Here is a 14,910-nt window from a genome sequence, read left to right on the forward strand (position 1 = left end):
TTATTGTTAGATCTGTATCTGTTTTTGTTCAAAAGAATGTTGTGTTTAATCAGGTTTAAACAGGTTTTATGCATCAATGCAAAACATATAGGCCTATCTATAATAATACGCATGTTTATACGTGATACAATATACATGCTAGTTTATGTATCTGCATTACTAACTTCTCCCTAAAGACGGTGTCATGAAGTCCACAACATCCTCGTATATTTACAATGAAATGACACGTAATGTCACGTCAAACACAACCAAGGGCATCAATTATCGGAAGAAGAGCACCACCAGGTGGCCGTTTGGTGTTAAGAACACTAAACTCTTAAAAAGTTAGTGTGCCACTTTGGGAAAACTCCTGTGAGATATTTTCACAGAGCCGCTGGTGTATAACTTTACTAATTAAGTTGGCACTATGGATTACAAAAGAGTTGCTCCTTAACCAGCCTCAATACATGTGGTGCTTAAACACAGACACACATGTATATGCATGCGCACACATACACTGCACTCAAAAGTTACCAAATTCCAAATATGCATAATGGAGCCGGATGAATTGTAGTGTGACTTTGTGTCATGTCACAGTAATTACATCGTTCACCATCTATGAAGTGCTCTACTAGTTAACAGGGCATTGCAAGTGTCAATCAAAGGTTTCTCTGGCCTGGCAGGAAAGGAGAGTGACGGGCAGAGGAGAAACATTTCCAGGCTTCAAGTAACACATTTACAATTTTTACTTATAACTAACCTATGTGGAACACTGTGGCGCTACTGTATTATTTCTATAGTATTATTAATTACCTACCTATCTTTTTCATACTATTATGTTAAACCTTGCACCAGGAATTTACACAATTTCTAGTTTGAACCAATTTCCCTTATAACCGTTATATATAAATAAAACTACTTATGTTCAGAAAAGCTAAGGTTTCATTAGAGGATTGAAGAATTTCTCAAATCGGACCTAAACCTTTCAGCTATGGATAAAAAAATAATGGCTTTACACAAATTTGCAGTAATAAGGCAAATGGCCCTAGACGTTGTAGTTTTTTTTTAATAGTGAGTAAATACATCAAATACATTTAAATTCCATCAAATAAAGCAACATGTTGTTTAATAACATCCAAATATGCAAACATAGCGACTATTTGCTGTTTTCTCGTGAAAATGGAATAATTCAATTTTTAATAGATTGCTTTTATAAAAAATATACAGTACATTGTAATATACAAGATCATAGGATATTTCAACAGCGTTATAAGATATAACATCATTCATCATAAACACATTCTTGTGAGCAAACGCTACTGGCTTTGAATTATATTATAAACATAATTAAAAGAAATCCACTAAAACATGTTGGTCATCACAGTTAAATCAGTCAGTCAAGAAATAAATGTTGGTTGCAGTCGGGGTCCCAGCGTGGATGAGCAGTGCTTACAGAACAACGTATATGAACAGAGCCATAATGGCAGCGCTGATGATCCCGGAGATTGGAACCGTCACAAACCAGGCGATGAAGATGTTCCTGAACAGACGCCAGTCGACAGATTTCCTCGAGCGCAGCCATCCTACAGCCACCACGGATCCCACCTGTGTCGAAGAAAGAGTACATGCGAGTATCGGTTCAAACTGCAAACCCACTTTCGACTATCGTTCTCCGTCCCTCCGAGTTTTGAGTGCCGTTACCTTGCAGTGCGTTGTGCTGACAGGAAGCCCGACGTTGGATGCCACAACAACTGTGAGTGCTGACGCTAACTCAATGCTGAATCCACTATTCCGGAAGAAAACACGTTAGTACCATACGACCCTCAAATATATCAGAATATTTCTTCTTCTGAAATGCGAATGTGAGGGATACCTGGACGGTGTAATTGGTGTAAGGTCTTTGCCCATGGTTTGCATCACTCTACGTCCCCATACCCAGAGTCCAGCGCAGATGCCCACTGCGCCGTAAAGAAGCAACCAAATGGGCGTAGGTGCGTTGGACACCACGGAGCCGCTCTCGTACACCAGCCACAGAGCCACCAGTGGACCGATCGCATTGCTGGTGACACAAATGTGTGCATGTGAGGACTCTGAGAGAAACAGCACGCACGTAAATTCCTCAGGGGAGAACCACGCCTCGCCTACCTGACGTCGTTCCCTCCGTGAGCGAAGGAGCCAAAGCACGCCGTGAGTATCTGGAGGAACTGGAAGAGGGCGGAGACGGCCGGTTGGTCAACCTCCAGCTCGTCCTCTTCCACAGCGACGTCCCCTCCGGCTTCCTGGGTCACGCTCTCGTCCCGAACTGCGCTCCCGTTGGTCACTGCTGAGCTGTAGCTGCTGTAGCTTGCCACCCTGGATCTGCCTTGCAGCTCGCCGTCCAGGTCCTTGTATTTAGGGTCTCCTTGAATGCCATAGATAGCCATGGTGTAGGAGGTGTAGCTGTTGCTCCTCTTGATGGGTCGCTCCTCCGTGTCGCTGTCGCCAATGCAGTCCCCGACCTTAGCCACGTGAAGCTTGTGCAGCAGGTCTTTGTAAAGGCCGGAATCTTTGTGGATGGCGTGAGACCGTCCACTGTGAGGGTCGGTGATCATCATGGGGCCAACGTTGCCATTTTGGCCTGTGAAGATTGAAAAAAAAGTCAAATTCATAACCAGTGAGGTCAACAAAAACCAGGTTGGTTTACAAAGTTGAATAAAGCGTAAATTGTTTTTTTCATTTCAACCTATTTATTTATCACCATTACTGAAGTCCAAGTCTTTGGTTTCCATGTCATGGTTGTCCAAACCAGCTTCTTCTGAGCCTCCAAGTTTGAAAGCCACATTCTGGCTGTCTGCATGTGGAGTTTGGTGTTGAAGGTGTTGAAGGTACTGAGGGCGTTGAGGGTGTTGAGAGCGTTGAGGGTGTTGAGGGTCCCGAGGGGCTGAGGGCGGCTCTGCTGGCGCACGCTTGATGGGGGTCTCCTCCATTAGGGGAGTTTCACAGGGAGCTGCAGCCGTTTCTCCTGAAGTAAAATACAACGTTTCAAATGCTATTTTCTGTTGTTGTTTATTGCACAAAAAAGCATTACATTTGTTTTGATGGGGTCTAAAATAAAGACTTAAATTAACTCACGTTTGATTTTCTTCTTCAGGACGGGACAGACGACGAACCAAACAACCAAGGCTGTGACCAAGGCGCAGACCAGCGCAATGCCCAGTGTCGCCCACCACGGCACTCGGTCAAAACCCAACACTGTTCACACGAGACAACTCTGTTTCAGATAAGGTGAAACTTAACTGCTTTATTCATTTAAACAGAATCGATGCTGCTCCTTTCAAAATGGTGACACCAAACTCTGTTTGTAGCCTATTTAAACATTCCACTCCTACATTTCGAGGCATTTCGAAATCTCTGACATATGGTATAATGTGAAAGTCACAGGAGAAAGAAGTGGCATTTTAACCTTGTAACCACGTGTGACTTCCTGCCTCAGGAGTCGTGGTCACAGAACATGCTGCTCCGATGTAGCAGCATGTTCTTGCAGACAACAGTATCAGCAAGAGTGCACACTCCTCCATTCAGATAGGGTTCAAAAGAGCAGTCTTGCAATCAAGCGATAACAGTCTCACTATTCTCTGTAATTTCACTTTTCTTTCACTGCCTCCACAATATAGCGTAACTGACGTCTCTGTAACGGATAGATTCAGATGGCTTAAGAAAGGTTAGTATGACATTATTTAACTTTAATTTACCACTTACACGTTTGTATCTCCGGGTCGGAAATAAAACGCTGTCTAGGACATGCGTGTGTGAGTGCACTCTATTACTCTCTATTACTGTATTTGTGCATTTCAGGAGTTAGGGTGTGTTATATCTCGCGAGCCACACACACCGGACGGCAGCCCTCAGTGAAGGGCCCAGGCCACTTCACTTCTCAATAAGTTCCATCCTGCAAATAAAAACAAAAAGGAGTGGAAATCCTGCATTTAATAGTTGATTCTGAATCCCATTCATTTGTTTTTTTTTCTTTATTCTTGCTACGTTTAGCGGCTTCAGTGTTCTGCACTTCTGTCTTGAGTTTGACCATTTTATCACTGATGCAGATGCATCTTTTTGTTAATGAAATGAGGTCCAAAACGACCCCAAGAAAAAGATCTCTCCTTTGAGTTGATTGTTTTTTCTTTCTTTGTCACCTGCTTTGTCGTAATAAGACAATTTTCCTCTGTTTCCCCTTTGACAAATTACTGAGACCTCCATGGATTTCAAAAGCCGCCGGGTGATCTAAAAGACGCCTGGGTGTAGCAAGTTGACGTGGTACTCACATGGTGCTCCTGTGAACATGATGGAGAAGAGGTTGATGGCTATGGTGATGGCGTAGAAGACGGGAAGAGCTCGGAGGCCGTTGGGAACAGGGTCAGCCTGTGGAAATAAATGTAGGAGCACAGGAGTTGTTAACAGCAGTATGTAAATGCTGCCTGAGCACTTAGCCGTCAGTGTTACACATCTAATAATGTTGTATATAATAACATTTCAGTCTCCCAAAACGTATTTCTGCAGGATAAGAAATATCATTCTTAATACTTCAAATATATTATGATAATAATGCCAAGTATTTTCATATTATGCTCCTGGAACTTAAACTTAAGATAACCTGTGTTATTACTGTTCCTCCACTGCTGATGACTTCAAATAACACTTATCAACCATGTACACTGGCCAGTGTTACAGCAACGTTAGACTTACCTTGTTCAGAATGAATTTGCGAACGAAATAGAAGAGAATTCCGGACATAATGCCTGACAGCACAGGGGACAGGAACCAGGATGCCACTTTTGATAGGAAAGACATTTTAAATAACATTTATTATCAAGCTCTTAGCGACACTTTTGCATTAAATATGTGGGAGACAACATCATATATTCACCAATGCGCAGTAGCTCCATCCATTTGACCCCTTGGTGACCTCTGGCTACCATGGAGAAGCCAATTGTGGCGCCAACAATGCAGTGTGTTCCAGAAATGGGGAGCTTCAGGAAAGATGCAGCCAGCTGCCACACAGCGGAGCCTGCAAGACCAAAACACGAGCCAGGCCTGTTCACGCAATCTGAAAATAGTCTTGTACACACATTTAGCATTATTTTTATTGCACCAGAAGAGCAGGTTTAAAATGAATTTCTATGTCACAACGGTGCTTACCAAACATTGCACTTATGGATCCTGCCATCAGGACGTGTTCAGAGCCGTTGTACATCTGGACGTCAATGATGCCTTTTCGTATGGTCTCGCTGACCTTTGCCCCCAGCAGCACCGAGCCCACCGTCTCAAAGACAGTAGCCAGGATGCAGGCCTGACGCAAGGTGACCACCCCGGAGCCCACTGCGGTGCCGAAGGAGTTGGCCACATCGTTGGCCCCCACAGAGAAAGCTAGGATGAAGGCAATGACGAAGCCTAACACCAGCAGCCACAAATAGCCTGACATGGTGGACTGAGATGCCAGAACGACTGTAGTGGCAGCAGCCAGGGTTGCTAGTGTCGTTGTATCCATCGCTACTTGAAATTCAATTTAATTAAAACAAATTGGAGGTAAAACAAGCCAATGGATGTGGTTCAATGGTAATGTGTTTTTAAATAAATTTCTACAGCAAAAATGGATTCTCCTCAGTTCCTGCCAAGTTCCAATAAAACTAATGGGAATAAATCTAAATGAATTGCTAGCTAGGTATGTAGGGTTTATGTGTAGGCTTCATCATAAAATGAAAGCTTATAGAGAAGAGAGAGACATCCATTGTGACAGCAAGCCTCTGAGGATCACACTGCAAAAGCACATGGAACAAGGAAGTTAGTGGTCAATGGTCCCTTTTTTTACGGTTTCAAATACACAGTTGAGTTACATATTAACAATCCCAAAAATAACTGACAAGAACCAACTAGCAACAAAACAGAATCCTTAATTATGAAGTGAACAGGTTTATAAGCGTTCATTTTCTACCAGATACTGAAGGACACTGTCATACTTTAAGGGTTATTGAAGCACAACTGTTTAGCCTTATTAATTATGACAATGTCATAATTTCAGTGATTAAGACTCATATTTAAATCAAATGAATGAAATATAGGTCATATAATTGAATGCAGCAATTAGTTGACTTAATGACTTGTCTAAATGCCTCCGTGTAGCAACAACAAACTGGTTCCCATTGAGCGCGGCATAATTATAGCAGTCTCTAAAAATCCAATCACAATCACGAATAAATCCAAATAAAACTTCAGAAAAGCTGCAAGTTATAGCATCATTCTCTCATTTTGAACAAACTCAACCGCCGTGTACAAAATAGCGGTATGTTAATCTCCTAAGCTGCTGTTGCATAATTCAAACACACCGCGACATTGCAGGAGAGAAACAGAAAGAATTCACGCGAGAGGAAAATAAAGTGAAATACTTACATTTCAGCGCAAAGTGGAGGTTTCCCGCTGCTGCGTGCGTGCGTGCGCGTGCGTGTGTGTGCGTGAGACGGTTGCGGAGGGAGAGGAGGTGCAGCCTGTTGCAGGTGGCGGGCGGAGGTGCTGTTTATATGGAGCTGGGTGAGTACACGCCTTCCACATCATGGGACCGCTGCTAATGTTTAGCCTGATTGTTGACGGGGGGGAGGCAGAGGGAGAGGGGGGGAGAGAGGGGGGGTAATTACAGTTGTCTCTGATTATGTCACTCACACGTGAGCCTAAAATCCCGACGTGGGTTTTTCCTCACCGCCACGGAGACACACAAATGTCTATTGTTTTGCTTAAATATATCTTCTCGTTCCAAAATAAACTGTATTTCAGGCCACAGCGTGTTTACATTCATCAGGGTTTATCGCTGTAATATTGTGTGTAATATTTGCGGAATACTCCCGGATGCTATGTATAGTTCGACTTATTTTGTGTAAATATAAATAAGAAAGATTGTTGTGTCGTTTTTAGACTGACGACCAACTCTGAGGCCCCCTGTTGGCCAGAGCTGACATTAAAAGGTGTCCTGTTTCAATGCGTTTTGGACTTTATCGAAGAAAGTTCTATAAACATACGCAAGCCGTTGTTGAACTTCTACACACTTTCGATGTTCTTTAGTGTATTTTTCTCTTTCTCTCAAAATGTTTCCCATCACAGCAAATGATCACATTGAACTCAAGTTGAGGTGATGGAGAATCCACTGTAGCTCATCAAGCGAGTGTAGCAAAGCAGTGTGAAATAACTTCTCTAAACTACGTTACTGATTTACCTCCTAATCACCCTTCACTTCTCACTTTACTGAGAAGCTCCACAGGACCCTCAGGCCGCCTTCAACATCAGCAAAATTGACTATTTTTGAAATGCTACACTGCGTCCAAATCTGCTGATGGGTTCCTCTTTATTACTGATTCATTTAGTTCCTGTTGGGATTATGTAGTTAAGCTTTGTGACATCTGACAACGCAACCCGTGTGCACAAATGCCACCTGTGTGGAATATTTTGACCTCTTCAAGTGCAAAGGGAAGTGACTCGCAACTATACCGAAAAGACGTGTGAAGGTGGAAAACACAGTCAGCGCACTTTAACCCGCAGCACCACATCCATACATATATATATATATATATTAGTTATTTCTATTCTATATCATGTAGAAATGGGACAATGAGGACATATAACCATTTCATTTCTGACGTGTTTCTATTTTTCTGTATCATCTTCATCAAGTGGACTGGACAGTCCTGAATACTTTCAGGACTGCTACCAGCGGGCTAGATGAGCACAGGGAGGCTGTGACGGCATACATCAGAAGACAGCTGTGTCCCATCATGCACCAGGGTGAGTTACCACAATGACAAACAGCTGCACTCAGGCGTTTCGGTGTGCGGACTGGGTCTTGTGTAAAGAGTCGAGGCGGTGTGTATCGAGGCCCGTTCTCTGCTAACGACTCGCCGTCTGTCTGGTGTGGCCTCAGATCACCAGCTACAAGCCCAAAGCCCCCCTCCTCCCCCCCTCCCTCCCTCGCCCCCCCCCCTCCACCATGAACGACCTCTGCCTGGCTAACGATCTGAATGACTCCTACTGCTGCTTTGAAAGACAAAGGAACAGTCCTGAACCCATCCACAGCCTTCAGCCCCCCCGGTTCCTCCCTCCCAGCACAATAGGGACCCAGTTTGACGCAACGCAACTGCATTCAAATACACATCTTAATCTACTAATTTACCTACAAGAGAAAGCTTCAATCAACTATGAGCATTGGGTGCAAATCGCTGATTTCTTTCATACAGGATCATACATTTCATGTTATGTGTCAGGCTGTGGGCAGGACTGCTCTCTCTCTCTCTCTCCCCCTCTCTCTCTCTCCCCCTCCCTCTCCCCTCCTGCTGTGTCTACATGTCCTGGTTTTGTTGTCCGCATGTTGATAGCGACACTGGTGTTGAAGTCGTGAAGGTTTGTGGCGGCAGGTTGAGTCTACGGTACCGGTTACATTAGTTTAAGCCCAAAGTTCTTTTCCTTTGTGCTATTGGTAAACAAATAACAACCCACGACATCTTTTGCAGTCTAAAACGGAACAATCATCATATCAACAATAACCCAAGAATGATGTCTTTCATTATTTGAATGAATAGGAACCATGAAAACAAATCATACACTCCTCCATAACAGACACACACTCATTCCACTCAATTATGTTCTCATGAGATTAGAGCTGCAATTTGAATTATCTACAAAATCAACTTTCCCAGAGATCTTCAGTACGGTTAATTACTACTGCCAACATTTGAAGTTAAATGTTGTTTTCTCTCATGTTTGAGGCGTTCAGAGCTGTAATTATCTTTTATTGTTGGCTCAAACAACAATATGCATTTGTGTTGCAACAGCTTGAGAAGTTATTTCTCTTAACTTTCTCAGAGCTTCCACTTGTACTAAACACGAGGGCCCAAGAGTGTAACGGGACACATTTCTTTTATCTCATGTAACTGTACGTTAGTTAATCGATCAAATACAGGGTGTAACTAAAAAACAAAAAGAGGCGTTTAATATGGCTTCTAAAATGAAGAAATTATCCATAAAACTTAAAATGCTACACAAATAATTACTAAAATAAAGCCACAGATTTATACCATACATACTTTAGCATTTTTTCAACAATTCCAGTCACATAAGGGAAGTGGATTATGAATGAAGAGTGACAAAAAGCACACTGAGCAAAGTAGTTTAATGTCTAAAGGTCTTTCTTTCAAGATTTTTCTCCCACAACCAACTGACCTACAGAGCGTCTTGTACTATTCATCAGGCAGCATCACAGCGTTTGTCAAGTCGAGTGAAGCTCGGCGCCACTAGATGGCATCAATGCCCCTGTTTAGGTTGAGCTGGATAAAGAATATACTTCATGTGAAAATAACACCAGTCTCAAAATTAAAAGTAAAAGTCGTAACCAGCAGTTTTGTCTTCTGTTTACATGGAATTGCTTTTGAGATCTGTTTGATGTCGACTTCATGTTACTTTGCAAATTCTAAGCGTCTCAGCCCAGTTGTCTTAACCCTAACCACCCAAATGGCTTTTGCTTACACACTTAATCCTTTACCTTAACTATTTTAATGTAAAAACACACTACTTTTCCTCATTCCACCTCCTTATTTGCAACATTCTTTTTCCATCGTTGTCCACATGTGAGAACATTACGGCAATTTCCACTTGCTTGAAATTACTGTATGTACAATTTCAAAGAGTTGGATTTGGGTTTATTTCACATTTCTTAACCAGCTTACCATTTATAAAATTAGGCAAGATAGAACATGCAAATAAGTAACTGAAGAACTCTGTTGGTTCTCATGCAAAGGCCTATATTAGCCCAACCCTTCCTACTCCTCTTCCCTCCCTCCTATCCCTGCCAAACAGGATCTGTAGGATCTTACAAAGTCATTTTCTCAGGAGACAGGAATGTCAGAACACAAGACCTGGTACCTGCTGGAACATGCACCCGACATTCCCTCAAACTTCCCAGAAAAAGTCCCTCATACATCCAGTTAATTTACACTCGGTGTGTTGCAACAGCTTTCTCTGTTAATGCTACGTGTGCGCCGGACGCGGCGTAGACGCATACTGACTCACAACTGAAATTATGTTGTCTGGTACACAACCCGGCCCAGTGTCCTCTGGTGAATGACCTTCAGGTTTGAAATGTGTTTTACTTATTTGGGGTCATGTTTAGCTTTTTCCTCCACAAGTCAAGCGAAAATATAAAAGTTTATATTTGTAATTTTGGTTATTTACAAATGAGAAGACACACAAAGCTATTCAAGTTTTTGTTTATTTTTTAGTCTTTTTAAAAAAAAAATCCATTGTGTACAGCGGATAGTCGAGTCGTTTAGACCATCAGGAACCAAGTGTGTTCTGAACATAAATATAATACAACAAAATTGTGGCATTCATTAGATAAAAAAACAACGTCACAGAGTCAAAGAAATGTTAAGGATTACTTGGCTGATGTTTTAATCATCCCAAAACACCATCAACAGTATCTCAAGGATTTCAGACGCTATCGACAAGCAAAATATATAAATGTAACAAAACACAGACATCCCAATTATTGCTACATTCATCTGCATCAATGCGTCTATAAATTTGGAAACACAGAGGTCGAAATCGACCTGAATCCGCTCGCTCGCCCAAACACAACACCAGCACGGGCGTTTCCGCTGCTCGACAAGCAGAGCTGCACGCAGTAAAAAGTAAAAAGTCAGTTTCCTCCCACATCAGAGGTGGCTTCCCATCTAATTGAGGGACCAGCGGCTGGAGGTCCGCGAGGAGCTGCTCGAGGAGCCTCTGTGGGACTGGTTGGGGCTGTGGCTGTAGGTGGGGGAGTGAGTGACACTCGGGCTGCTGGGAGGTGTGGAAGAACAGGAGGAAGACTTGGATTTAATCTGCAGCCACTTGTCCCCCAAAGCCTTGGCGAAGTGGTCATCGACGGACACGCTGATGGAGAGCTGCTGTGAGCGATCCTTCTGGTAGTTCGCTCCGAGGCTCCTCTGGAAATGCTCCTCGACGACGTGGTCGTAGTTGCATCTGGAAATCACTGGAGGAGCAAAAGGGATGAATGAGCAAGCGGGAATGAGTAAACAGTGAGTCAGGAAAAGCGATTGCTATCAACGGTTATGATGAATGTGTGACGATTAGGGAGTGACCGTCTGGCACGTGAGTTCACTGCCCAGTGAGATTGTGAAACTGACCTGATGGTGGGGTCCTGTGGACCTCGGACCTGCAGGAGGGGGTGCTCGATGAGGAGACACAAGTGATCACAGAAGGACGCATCTGAAAAAAAGAAGATGGATCATGATCAATTTAAAGACAATTTATTTCTGCATTTATAACACAGAAGCTCACTTTTTTGTATTTTCCTCATCACTGAAAATTCGTACTAATCTAAACCCCCACTGTGCACTTTGTTCGATGACAACGACGACAAATGTACACAGTTAAATTTGAAAAAAGAATAATAAAAAAAATTAATTCAATGGCTGGGTTTGCCCATATAAGTCAGATTATCTCCAGCTCAGTGGCATATGCAGGTCAAAGAGAGAGCGGTCTGTTTGGTCTTGTTGGTAGGATTCCTCCCTCCATTGCTCATATTTTGTTCCTGTATCCTGCTGGATTGCATAGCTCGGACACGCTTAGGCCTGTTAACCTTCTTGGGAGTAGAATGCCTGTGCAGATGTGCTCGCTGGCTACAGATGGGAAATGCACCCCTGCTGTGGGCAGCATGGAGCTACACCGACACTACAAAAGGGGGCTGCATCTTCTCCTGAATGATCACAGCCCAAATATTCACAGCTTTTAATAGAAGCACATTGAGGACACGAGCAGCACTTGTTTTGGTTAAATTACCTGGATTTGAGCGGGAACAGAGCTCTTAGTCTTAGTCTCCTCTGTTCTCTCGGGCTCTTTTCTTGGTTTCTTGATGAGGGCCAGTGGTTCATCCATGACTGGTGCGTAGTACACGTGGGTGGGCGGAGGGCTGGTAGAGCTTGGGGCTGGACTCCAGGCGGATGGGGGGCTCTGGGGCCGGTTGAAGCCCACCGGTCCTCCTCTCTGGGCAGCTTTGCCACTGCTTCTGCTCAGGGCCCGCTCTCGCCTGGAACATTTATCCATTAGGAAATGTTACATCTCTTACAGATGGTTTTTTTGATTTGATGAATCATGGTCGTAATATTGAATGACTTTTGTAAACTTGAATGAACTAACCGTTCCTCCAGTGTGAGACCCCTCTCGTGGCTTCTCTTGCGTTTGACTGGAAGCACTACGGGGACTCGGGCACGATCATTTGCAATGTGTCTGAATCGGTCTTCGCTCCTGAGGTGGGGCTGACCTGAAAAAAGGAAAATAAAAGTGGATAATTAGAATAAGAGGCTTTGAAATGGTTCAGGCTTTAGGTTGATCTGCCAGGACAAGATGTTAATAAACAGAAATTTACCGGCAATGATGATGTTACTACAGTGATAAAGGGTGAGTGGTAATGACTAACTGCTTGTTTTGACATAAACCTGCATGACTGCTGCTATCCGTGGGAATTTTTTTTTGGCCACCGTTAATTGTAAACTCCGTTAAGTTGCAGAACTTGAACTACCAGATCAGTTAGGTTTACTACATCACACAGCTGATTCAGTAACGGTAAATGTTGTTTTTCTGCATGATGTTGGCATTCAGCCCATCATCACCCAGCTAAAAGGTCACAATCAACAGGTTTTTGTATGACGGGCTGCCACAGATTTGAAGGCCTGGAGTCTGTAAAGGACCCTGATTTGGGCGGCAACCATTTGCAAAAGAGCCATCGCAGCGAACTCCCACACACTGGATTTCTGCAATTACACGAGTTGAAACACATTTACCAGACGCTGCTGATGTCATTGTGGCGTTGAATAGGAAAAATGCAGTGTGTACAATATAAACCCCCAAAATGATTTTCCATGAGGGATCATCCTTTAATGAAATCCAAGCAGCAGAAGTCGTGAACCTTTTTCCTATTGTGGCTTCTGTCTTACAGCAAGCACACGTGTTCAAAAGCCCTGCATTTCCAGTTCAAATAAAACGCATGCATTTGTAAAGGCACCATAATTAAACGGTTGCTCATTGTTTGACTGTGTGCTCAGTTAGCACTTGAAAACCCACATGGATGTTGAAGTCCTTCAGAGCTCCTTGACCTGTATTCAAATCAGCCATTCAGTGAACAAGTCACAATGAAATCGCACAGTGAGGTGATTAAGTGGTTTGAATGGCAAGTTGTTCCTTGTCTTCATATGCCAAGTGCTCACTCCAATCCGCATTTATATAGACTTCACGCAGGGTGCCATTGTGGAGGGGCAGGTACAACCACACCTATGCTGATTTTCTACTGCCTCGGGCATGGATATTTATTCCCTGTTTGCCTGACCTTCTGTTTTGCTGTGTTTACAGAAACGCGGCATAGTAACGCAATTTATACAATGTCTGTGCAATCTTGAAGACCTTGAAAGCAACTGTTTAATAGTATGAACATCCCTTTTTGAAACCCGCTGAACTTTTCTTTATGACAAACAGTAGTATTACTATTAAAAAAGTATATTTTAAAGTTGAACGTAGCTGACTGCCATCACATTTAATTCTTTGAGTTTGACGCTGTCTCCGAATTTAGACCATGCACAGAACAGGGCAACTGCCGCTGCAACGAACCCATCTGGTTTTTGAAACGACTTATGAACAGAATTGACAAAAATAACTAATACAGTAAAATCTTACCAAGGTAACACAACCATTCCCTATCATCAAGCAACACGAGGAAATAAAAGCACCATAGTAATCATGCTCACCTTCTAAAATGTAGACCTTGAAGCCACTGCTCATCCTGGTAATGTATTGGAAATTGGCCACCGCCATGGCTCCCTGTCTTTGTCTGTGGGAAGCTAACTAGCGAGGAACAACGTGTCTGCTGGAGCTCACGGGACACAATGTGCCTCAGATGTAGATTGTATTGGACAGGTAATGAGATTTTAAGGTCTGGGCTGCGGCAGGTAAAGCACCAGGTGAGTGTAGATAGGTGCAGTGGCCTCCTTGTGACTCATTCCCTGCATCCGGATTGGCTGCCGCAGAGGCCAATGAAAAGCCCTCATTCACCCTGGGTTGTTATTGTTCTACAGGAAGAATGAACTCACAGGTACTTTGGTCTAAAAGGTGGAGAGTGTGTGCTCGCTAAATGTCATTGCACCAAAGAATCCACACAGATTACAGAAGCTTTTACGGTATTAAACACTTTCTTATGAAGTATGAACTTCTTTTTGATCATTATTCACCCTTTCACACCACTTTAAAGATTTCTCCCTGAAGAGAGGGAAGCGTGCCTTTTGTTTCACTCGTTGCGATCACCACCTGCCCCACTCCCCTCCCCCCACTCCCCTATTCTGCAATCTCACCAAACTGCATTTTTTCGAGCTCTTAGCCCACCGGAGCTCCAGTCATTCCACTGACCTGCCCATACACGCAGGCAGCTGTACTGAGTGCCTGCCTCACCAGTAATCCAAAGGCTTTTGTTGACGGCCAGACAAAGACTCCTAAGTTCTGAGAATGACGCGGCCATGAGAACAGTCTTGCCTGAGGAGTTTTGCCAGACTTTGGAGGCCACTGGCTCGGATACTGCGTGGCATTGGTAACCGTCTGCAGGGAAATTATTATAAGAGTTTGATCAATATGTTAATCAACATATCAATGATTTTCGGTGTATTTGGATATTAGTGCGTTGGTGCTTCGGAATCAAGAGAAGTGATCCTGTGTCCTACCCTGGTTTACACACACCTGTTTCATTCTTTAATACAGATTTTACTGATGTGATAGAAGCTGCTACGGCTGCGCATATAAAGGACTAACTGTGACCACGTACATGAAATGCGTTTAATGAACTCAATTTAAGCTCTACACTGCCCTCCTACGTCAGTA

General features: G+C 43.4%; 2 protein-coding genes and 1 long non-coding RNA gene across 3 annotated transcripts; 1 reads left to right on the plus strand and 2 right to left on the minus strand.

Annotated features, from left to right (window-relative positions):
- Nucleotides 1-1,027: 1,027 nt before the first annotated feature.
- slc20a1a (solute carrier family 20 member 1a) lies at nucleotides 1,028-6,588 on the minus strand. Its single transcript, XM_040196265.2, has 11 exons — nucleotides 6,403-6,588; nucleotides 5,155-5,771; nucleotides 4,883-5,023; nucleotides 4,702-4,787; nucleotides 4,281-4,377; nucleotides 3,091-3,210; nucleotides 2,717-2,980; nucleotides 2,125-2,596; nucleotides 1,853-2,038; nucleotides 1,681-1,765; nucleotides 1,028-1,584 (listed from the first exon to the last, which is right to left on the minus strand). The coding sequence occupies exons 2-11, from the start codon at nucleotides 5,501-5,503 to the stop codon at nucleotides 1,429-1,431; spliced, it is 1,956 nt and encodes a 651-aa protein (XP_040052199.2). The 5' UTR covers nucleotides 5,504-5,771; nucleotides 6,403-6,588; the 3' UTR covers nucleotides 1,028-1,428.
- On the plus strand, nucleotides 6,445-11,462 carry LOC144386310 (uncharacterized). Its single transcript, XR_013452005.1, has 2 exons — nucleotides 6,445-6,540; nucleotides 7,672-11,462. It is a non-coding gene; the product is annotated as an uncharacterized LOC144386310 (long non-coding RNA).
- Nucleotides 10,241-14,024, minus strand: vgll4l (vestigial like 4 like). The gene is made up of 5 exons (XM_040195211.2): nucleotides 13,791-14,024; nucleotides 12,190-12,313; nucleotides 11,833-12,079; nucleotides 11,178-11,259; nucleotides 10,241-11,023 (listed from the first exon to the last, which is right to left on the minus strand). Exons 1-5 carry the CDS (start codon nucleotides 13,855-13,857, stop codon nucleotides 10,722-10,724), a joined length of 822 nt encoding a protein of 273 aa, XP_040051145.1. The 5' UTR covers nucleotides 13,858-14,024; the 3' UTR covers nucleotides 10,241-10,721.
- Between the last annotated feature and the right edge of the window lie 886 nt (nucleotides 14,025-14,910).

The sequence above is a fragment of the Gasterosteus aculeatus genome, chromosome 13 (genome assembly GCF_964276395.1).
Source record: "Gasterosteus aculeatus chromosome 13, fGasAcu3.hap1.1, whole genome shotgun sequence".
NCBI classification, from domain to species: domain Eukaryota; kingdom Metazoa; phylum Chordata; class Actinopteri; order Perciformes; family Gasterosteidae; genus Gasterosteus; species Gasterosteus aculeatus.